The 9,521-nt window shown below is 42.1% G+C and overlaps 1 protein-coding gene across 1 annotated transcript; it reads right to left on the reverse strand.

Moving 5' to 3' along the window:
* Positions 1–4,152: 4,152 nt before the first annotated feature.
* LOC308676467 (monocarboxylate transporter 11-like) lies at positions 4,153–8,462 on the reverse strand (the record flags this gene model as incomplete). Its single annotated transcript, XM_081342281.1, has 4 exons — positions 4,153–4,364; positions 5,324–6,064; positions 6,746–6,889; positions 8,264–8,462. 4 exons carry the CDS (start codon positions 8,460–8,462, stop codon positions 4,153–4,155), a joined length of 1,296 nt encoding a protein of 431 aa, XP_081198407.1.
* Positions 8,463–9,521: the final 1,059 nt, after the last annotated feature.

Consider the following 9,521-nt stretch of genomic DNA (forward strand, 5'->3'; position numbering starts at 1 on the left):
TATATTATTATTCTATTCTATTTCTATTCTATTCTATTCTATAATCTGTATTCTATTCTATTCTATTCTATTCTATTCTATTCTATTCCTATTCCTATTCCTATTCTGTATTTTATTATTCTATTTCTATTCTTATTTCTATTCTATTCTATTCTATTCTATTCTATTCTATTCTATTCTATTCTATTCTATTCCTATTCCTATTCCTATTCCTATTCCTATTCTGTATTTTATTATTCTATTTCTATTCTTATTTCTATTCTATTCTATTCTATTCTATTCTATTCTATTCTATTCTATTATTCTATTCTATTCTATTCTATTCTATTCTATTCTATTCTATTCTATTCTTCTATTCTATTCTATTCTATTCTATTCTATTCTATTCTATTCTATTCTATTCTATTCCTATTCCTATTCTGTATTTTATTATTCTATTTCTATTCTTATTTCTATTCTATTCTATTCTATTCTATTCTATTCTATTCTATTATTCTATTCTATTCTATTTTATTCTATTCTATTCTATTCTTCTATTCTATTCTATTCTATTCTATTCTATTCTATTCTATTCTATTCTATTCTATTCTATTCTATTCTATTCTATTCTATTCTATTCTATTCTATTCTATTCCATTCCTATTCCTATTCCTATTCTGTATTTTATTATTCTATTTCTATTCTTATTTCTATTCTATTCTATTCTATTCTATTCTATTCTATTCTATTCTATTCTATTCTATTCTATTCTATCCTATTCTATTCTGTATATTATTATTCTATTCTATTTCTATTCTATTCTATTCTATTCTATTCTATTCTGTATTTTATTATTCTATTTCTATTCTTATTTCTATTCTATTCTATTCTATAATCTATTCTATTCTATTCTATTCTATTATTCTATTCTATTCTATTCTATTCTATTCTTCTATTCTATTCTATTCTATTCCTATTCCTATTCTGTATTTTATTATTCTATTTCTATTCTTATTTCTATTCTATTCTATTCTATTCTATTCTATTCTATTCTATTCTATTCTTCTATTCTATTCTATTCTATTCTATTCTATTCTATTCTATTCTATTCTTCTATTCTATTCTATTCTATTCTATTCTATTCCTATTCCTATTCTGTATTTTATTATTCTATTTCTATTCTTATTTCTATTCTATTCTATTCTATTCTATTCTATTCTATTCTATTCTATTCTATTCTATTCTATTCTATTCTATTCTGTATTTTATTATTCTTTCTATTCTTATTTCTATTCTATTTTGTTCTATTTGTATTCTATTCTATATATTATTCTATTCTATTTCTATTCTTATTTGTATTCTATTCTTTATTCTATTCTGTATATTATTATTCTATTCTATTTCTATTCTTTATTCTATTCTATTCTATTCTATTCTATTCTATTCCTATTCTATTCTATTCTATTCTATATTCTGTTCTATTCTAATTTCTATTCTATTCTATCTATTCTATATTCTTTCTATTCTATTCTATTCTATATTCTGTTCTATTTTATTTTCTATTCTAATTTCTATTCTATTCTATTCTATTCTATTCTATTTCTATTCTTATTTCTATTCTATTCTATTCTATTCTATTCTATTCTATTCCTATTCCTATTCTGTATTTTATTATTCTATTTCTATTCTTATTTCTATTCTATTCTATTCTATTCTATTCTATTCTATTCTATTCTATTCTATTCTGTATATTATTATTCTATTCTATTTCTATTCTATTCTATTCTATTCTGTATTTTATTATTCTATTTCTATTCTTATTTCTATTCTATTCTATTCTATTCTATTCTATTCTATTCTATTCTATATTTTCTTTATTCTATTCTATTATTCTATTCTATTCTATTCTTCTATTCTATTCTATTCTATTCTATTCCTATTCCTATTCTGTAGTTTATTATTCTATTTCTATACTTATTTCTATTCTATTCTATTCTATTCTATTCTATTCTATTCTATTCTATTCTATTCTATTCTGTATATTATTATTCTATTCTATTTCCATTCTATTCTATTCTATTCTGTATTTTATTATTCTATTTCTATTCTTATTTCTATTCTATTCTATTCTATAATCTGTATTCTATTCTATTCTATTCTATTCTATTCTTCTATTCTATTCTATTCTATTCTATTCTATTCTATTCTATTCTATTCCTATTCTGTATTTTATTATTCTATTTCTATTCTTATTTCTATTCTATTCTATTCTATTCTATTCTATTCTATTCTATTCTATTCTATTCTATTCTATTATTCTATTCTATTCTATTCTTCTATTCTATTCTATTCTATTCTATTCTATTCTATTCTATTCTATTCTATTCTATTCTATTCTATTCTATTCTATTCCTATTCCTATTCTGTATTTTATTATTCTATTTCTATTCTTATTTCTATTCTATTCTATTCTATTCTATTCTATTCTATTCTATTCTATTCTATTCTATTCTGTATTTTATTATTCTTTCTATTCTTATTTCTATTCTATTTTGTTCTATTTGTATTCTATTCTATATATTATTCTATTCTATTTCTATTCTTATTTCTATTCTATTCTTTATTCTATTCTGTATATTATTATTCTATTCTATTTCTATTCTTTATTCTATTCTATTCTATTCTATTCTATTCTATTCTATTCTATTCTATTCTATTCTATTCTATTCTATTCCTATTCTATTCTATTCTATTCTATATTCTGTTCTATTCTAATTTCTATTCTATTCTATCTATTCTATATTCTTTCTATTCTATTCTATTCTATTCTATTCTATTCTATTCTATTCTATTCTATTCTATTCCTTATTTCTAATTCTGTTCTGTTCTGTTCTGTTCTGTTCTAGAGTCTCCTGCTCGAGCAGGGGGCTGGACTAGAAGACCTCCAAGGTCCCTTCCAGTTTCTATTCTATTCCGTAACCACAACTCGGCCCAACATTTTTGTTGGTAAGCGAGTTAGCGCGGTTAAGTGAATTTGGCCCCGTTTTACGGCCTTTCCTGCCGCACGGTTAAGTGAATCACTGCCGTTGTTAAACGAGTCACACAGTCGTTAAATGAACCCGGCTTCCCCCCATTGAATTCGCTGGTTGCAAAAGGAGGATCGTGTGACCACCCCTGGGGACGCCGCAAGCGTCATAAATACGAGTCAGTGGACAAGCGTCTGAATTTTGATCACGTGACCCGCAGGGATGCGGCAGCCTTCGTTAAGTGTGAAAGTCCCTGTTGTAACTTTGAACGGTCACTAAACGAAGTGTTGTAAGACGAGGACCCATCAACCTTATTCAAAGGCGAAGAGGAGACGTGAAGAAATGAAATTGGGAGTGGTGGGGGGCTGCAAAGGGTTTTCCCAAATTCTGCCCGGTTTTTCCCCAGATTAAAGTTTCTCTCCCTCTTGGAAGATCTGTCTAAACCGGATTAATTTTATTTGCTCGGATGTTCCCGCCAATATAAAAACTTTAACGCTCACTTCCGGCTCAATGGGAAGCGGGGGGGGGGGGGGGCGGGGGGCGGTGTCAGCTGCCCAGCAGACCGTCTTTATCCTTTTTAAAAATATTTGGTGATTTCCCCCCATCCCCCAGTGTAAAACTCCCAAATGCACAGGTAGTCCTCGACTTACGACCATTCCATTAGTGACCGTTCGAAGTTACAACGGCACTGAAAAACACGGCTTTTTCACCGTTACGACCGTCGCAGCCTCCCTACAGTCACACCATCCCCGTTCAGGCGTTCAGAAACTGACTCCTACTTATGACGGTCACTGCGTCCCAAGACCACGTGATTTCCCCCTTTTGTGACCCTCGGGCCAGAAAAAGCCAACGGGAGAAGCCAGGTTCGTTAAACAACCCGGGTTTGCTCACTGAGCAACTGCCACTGTTCACTTGACAGTGGCCAGAAAGGTCGTTAAAGGGGGAAAATGTCTCACTTAGCGACCCCCCCAAAATTGGGCAACATTGTGGTCGTAAGGCCGGGACTACCTGCGATCAGTCAGGTGGATGATCCGATTGGCCACCGTCATGGGCGGGCTCCATGACGGCCGTAACTTGAGGACTAGCAACAGTGATGGTCAACGGTTTCTGGATCATCCTGCAAAGGCAGAGCCTGCTGTGGCCCAAACTAAAATTTGCGGATGTAGCAACACACGTGTCCCCTTTGGACGTCGGACGGTTTCTGATGCCCCACAGCAGCGGGCATCTCGTTCGGCTGGGGGCTGCAGCAGCCGGACGGGGGGGCAGGCAGGGCAAGGAAGACCAAACTGGCACACAGGACAAAGCCCCCCCCAACCAGGAACGAGGCAGCGAAGTCTCCAGTTTGGTCCCGCAGGAAGCCTGGGAAGAAAAAAAGAGACGAGGCATAAACCAGCATTGTTGGCTTAATCATGGTTTGTCAAGTAAACCCTCAGTCTCACTGAAAAGAGGGGCGTGGGTTCACCTTTGGTGAGATTCCCAGAACGCAGATGGGATTTAGACTTGTTTCTCAAATATGACCAGTTCAAGACAGGAGGACTTCAACTCCCAGGATTCCCCAGCCAGCATCCTTTAAGATGTGTGAACTTCAACTCCCAGAATTCCCCTGCCAGCATGCTTTAAGACGGGAGGACTTCAACTCCCAGAATTCCCCAGCCAACCATGCTTTAAGTCAGGTGGTCTTCAACTCCCAGGATTCCCCAGCCAGCATGAATTAAGATGTGTGGACTTCAACTCCCAGAATTCTCCAGAAAGCATGAATTAAGATGTGTGGACTTCAACTCCCAGAATTCTCCAGCCAGCATGAATTAATATGGGTGGACTTCAACTCCCAGAATTCCCCAGCTGGCAAGGGATTATCGCAATTCAGCATGGATAGGACACAGACAAATATCACTTTCTTTTTTTATTGAGAAACCTTCTTAGTAGATAGTGGGAATGCGGTAGAACAGATGTAATATACCTTGACTTCAGCAAATTGAAAAAAAAAAACCTAAACCCTGTCAAGCTAAATTAATAAACCCAGTTAGATGGGGGGGGTGTCAGATAGTACGACAATTATGTGCTGGCTAGGGGATTCTGGGAGTTGAAGTCTCCCCGCCTTAAAGGGGCCGCGTCTGAGAAATATTGATTAAACCACCCTGAATCCATCAGTGTTGTTTAATCAAGATTTTGGACAGCGCTTGGTCTGAAATGGTACTATAGGGTGTCCTGCCTGAGCAGGGGGTTGGACTAGATGACCTCCAAGGCCCCTTCCAACTTTGTTAATAGAGCTACACTTGGACTGAGCCCCCCCCGAACAACCCCCCTCTTCTCCTTACCTGAGAGGGGGGGTCCTAGCAGGCCGCCGACGCTCATGGACATCATGCACAGCCCCGTGGCATTCACGACACGGCTGGCGCCCACCAGCTCGGGCAAGACCCCGAAGGCTACGGTGGCGAAGCTTCCCGCACTGGCGCCGTAGAGCAAAGCCAGGATGAGCAGGCTGGCATAGGAGTTGGAGGAGGCTGGGAAGAGGAGCAGGGTGACCCCCACCATGGAATTGAAGGCCACCAGCAGGCGGGCGGGGGGCAGGAGACGCCGGTCAGCCACGCAGCCGGCCAGCAGCCGGGCCAGCCCGTCGGCTAAGGCGGCAAGCGAGACCACCAAGGCTGCTCGGTACGCTTCGATTCCCAGCGCCCGGCCGTAGGCGTCCAGGTGGACGTAGGGGGTGAAGTAGCCGGCGGCCAGCAGGGCAGTGCCCAGGGCAAATGGCCCAAAGCCTCGCTGGGCGAAGAGGCCCAGGTCAAAGAGGGCGGTCAGCTTGGGGGGGCTGTCTCCCCGCAAGGCCAGGGGCCGGAGGAGGGCCCCGCCGGGCAGCAGGTGGAGGGTCAAGGCTGAGGTGGCCAGCAAGGTGCCTCGCCATGCGAGCTGGTCAGCCACCAGGCGCAGAAGGGGGGAGAGGGCAAAAGAGGCCAGGCCGTTGCCGGTCAAGGCCAGCCCCACGGCCAGTGAGCGGCGGCCAGAGAAATAGCGGACGAGGGTGCCCATGGTGGGGGCGAAGGCCAGCGCCCAGCCGAAACCTGCAGGAGAAAAAAAAATATTGTCCGCAGTATTTATAATATCTGTCTCGATTAATTTATATCCCGCCTTATTAATTTTTTTTTACAAATAATTCAAGGTGGCAAACGTATCCCGAACACTCTCCTCCTCCTCCTCCTCCTCCTCCTCCTCCTCCTCCTCCTCCTCCTCCTATATTACCCACAACAACAACCCTGTGAGGTGGGTGGGGCTGAGAGAGAGAGAGGGAGAGTCAGCCAACCAGCTTTCGTGTTTAAGGCGGGACTAGAATTCACCGTCTCCTGGTGATTGGCCCAAAGTCACACAGTCGGCTTTCATGGCTAAGGCAGGACTAGAACTCACCGCCTCCTGGTGATGGACTCAAAGTAACCCAGTTGCTTTTCATGCCTGGGGTGAAAACTAGAACTCCCCATCTCCTGGCGATTGGCCCAAAGCCCTCTTTGATTTTTAAAGCGTGACTAGAACTCACGCTCTCCTGTTTCCTAGCATTTTTAACCACTGGACAAAAACTCGCTCTGGATAGAAAAGGCTCAGGCAGGGGTCTCTGCAGGGGGAGGTCAAAAAAGTCAAGATGGCCACCCCAGAGGGCCATCACACACGGAAGAAATGACACGTAAAAAGGGGTGGAGCTTCAACTAGGCCCCGGCAGCCATCTTGAGCCGTTTGGACCATGCCCGACTCACCGGTCAGAAATCCCAGGCTGAGGTATAACTGGAGCAAGGTGGTGCTGAACGCGGCCGCCAAGAGGCCCAGCGAGGAGACGACTCCCCCCAGCATGACCACCGGACGGGCGCCGTAGCGGGTGCTTGCCGCCGTGCCCAGGGGACCTGCCAACAAGAGACAGCGAGTCGGTGTGTGTGTGTGTGTGTGTTGGAAAGTGCCCCCCCCTTTCGCAGCGTGGAAAAGAAATCGTCGGTTGTTAAAACGAGCTGCAACTGATTTTACCACCTTTGGTCTCCGCCGTTGTTAAGTGAATCGTGCGGTCATTAAGCGAAGCCAGCTTCCCTTACTGACTTTGCAGGTCAGAAGCCAGCTGGGAAGGTGGCAAGTGGAGGGATCGCGTGAGCCCCCCCCCTCCCCAATGCTGCAGCTGTTGTAAACGCACGTGGGTTGTCCAAACGCCTGAATTTTGATTACTCGATCGTAGAGATGTGGTGGTGGTCGTAAGAGTGAGGACTTTTTCCAGCGCTCTTGTAACCCTGGATGGTCACTAAATGAATGGGTGCAAGCCGAGGACCTGAGTTTTATTTTATCTTTCCAAAGCCATTTCGCACACTCTCAAAAATTAGCATGCTGTTCTTTTCAATCCGTGTTTCTCAAGCTGGCCACTGGAAGATGGGTGGACTTCAACTCCCAGAATCCCCCAGACAGCCATGCTTTAAGATGGGTGGACTTCAACTCCCAGAATCCCCCAGCCAGTAGGTTTTAAGATGGGTGGACTTCAACTCCCAGAATCCCCCAGCCAGCAAAAATTTATCAGACTACAACTGAGGCCAAAGTTCCGTTGCTAAGTGAGACAATTGTTAAGTCAGTTGTGCCCCATTTTGCCACCTTTCTTACCACAGTTGTTAAGTGAATCACTGCGGTTGTTAAGTGAGTAACACGGTTGTTAAGTGAATCTGCCTCCCCTGGACGTCGCTTGTCAGACAGTTGCAAAAGGGGATCGTGTGACATACACACACACACCAGGGATGCTACGGCCATCCTAAATATGAATCAGTTGCCAAGAATCCGAATTTTGCTCCCGTGACCGCTGAGGGGGGCTGCGATGGTGGTGCAGAAAATGGGTCTAAGTCCCTTTTTTCAGCGCTGTTGTAACCTGAGATGGTCACTAAACAAACTGTCGTAAAATGAGGACTGCCTGCAATAAAACAAATCTATCCATGCTTTCTGGGACCGTCTTGAAAAGAGAAGCTGAGACCGCTGGACTAACGTCGGTTTGCTGGCTTGCGAATCCACGGCCGCTTCACCCTGATTCCCGAACAGGGGCGGCAGCCATTTTGTGAGGGTGCTCACAAGCGCTCGGCCGCCGCCACCGCAGGGCAACTCTTGCTTTCGGCCCTGTCATGCTGTCCCTGCTCTATCTTAGATCAGATCGGCTGCAAAGGCCAGGACGGAAAAGTGGGGTTCCGGGTGCGAAAAGCAGAAACGGCGGAATGTAGTAGGGCCTACTCGGCGTTGGCCCCACCCGGAAAACTTACTTGCAAACTGCTTGGTGGCCAAAGTGATGCCTGTCACCCAGGAGACCTGGGCCGTGGTGGCCTCGAAAGCCCCCACCAGGTCTTCCAAGAGGACCCCCAAGGAGCGCAAGACGCCGAAGGTCAGCGAGTTAGCTAGGAACCCTGCGAGGACGACCATCCAGCCCCATCCTCCGTCCGGGGTGTCTTGCAGGGGCAGCATCTTCTCCAGCCACGGGAAGGGGGGGCTTCAGGAGGTCTGCTGGCCCCACACCTTGTCCTGGGAGGAAGGTAAAGCGTCGAATGAAGGAGAGGAGCAACCTGGAACTAAGGAGAAACTTCCTAAGGAGGAGGATGATTACTGCTAAGCTTGTAAGCCGCCCTGAGTCTTCGGAGAAGGGCGGGATATAAATGGAATTAAAATAAAATAAAAATAAATAAAATAAATTAGCCAGGGGAACTGCTTGCCACCAGAAGGGGCGGGTGATCCATCATTGGAGGCTTTTAAGAAGAGACTGAACAGTCACTTGTCTGAAAGGGTATTGGGTCTAACTGCTTGAGCGGGGTGGGGGGTGGGGAGGGTTGGACTAGATGACCTCGAAGGCCCCTTCCACCTCTATTCTGATTCATCTGTAGCTTGCAAAGGGAACAAATCTGGACCAGTGCAATACTAATCCTGGCCTGCAGGGGGCAGGCGCGGTCTTCCGTCAACTGTGGGGAACCGATGCGTTTTAAGTTAGGCTGAACACAAAAATGTGTGTGTTGTATGGTTTTGTGTACTGTTCTGAGCAGAAGATTGTGAGTTGCTGAGCTGTCCAAAGTAAAACGAGGGAGTTTTGTATGATGTAGTTGGTGTACATTACATTATATATATATAGGTTTGTTTATTTATTATTATAAAACTTTTATTCATTAAACGTGAACCTCAGTCAACTGAACACTCAAATTGACTGGCACCTATGGTTGACACGGGTTGCTGCCAGCATCCTAGGTATCTCCTTAAAATTATTATTATTATTATTATTATTATTATTATTATTATTATTATTATTATTATTATTATTATTAATTATTATTATTATTATTTTATTAGTCTGAAATGGTATAGGGTTTCCTGCCTGAGCAGGGGGTTGGACTAGATGACCTCCAAAGTCCCTTCCAACTTTATTACTGTTGTTGTTGTTGTTGTTGTTGTCGTTAGTCCTCAACTTAACAGTTCATTTATTGACTGTTTGAACTTACGACAACACAGAAAAAAGTGACTTACCGCTGTTTTACCCTC

This window comes from Vipera berus (assembly GCF_964194415.1).
Source record: "Vipera berus genome assembly, chromosome: W".
Lineage (NCBI taxonomy): Eukaryota > Metazoa > Chordata > Lepidosauria > Squamata > Viperidae > Vipera > Vipera berus.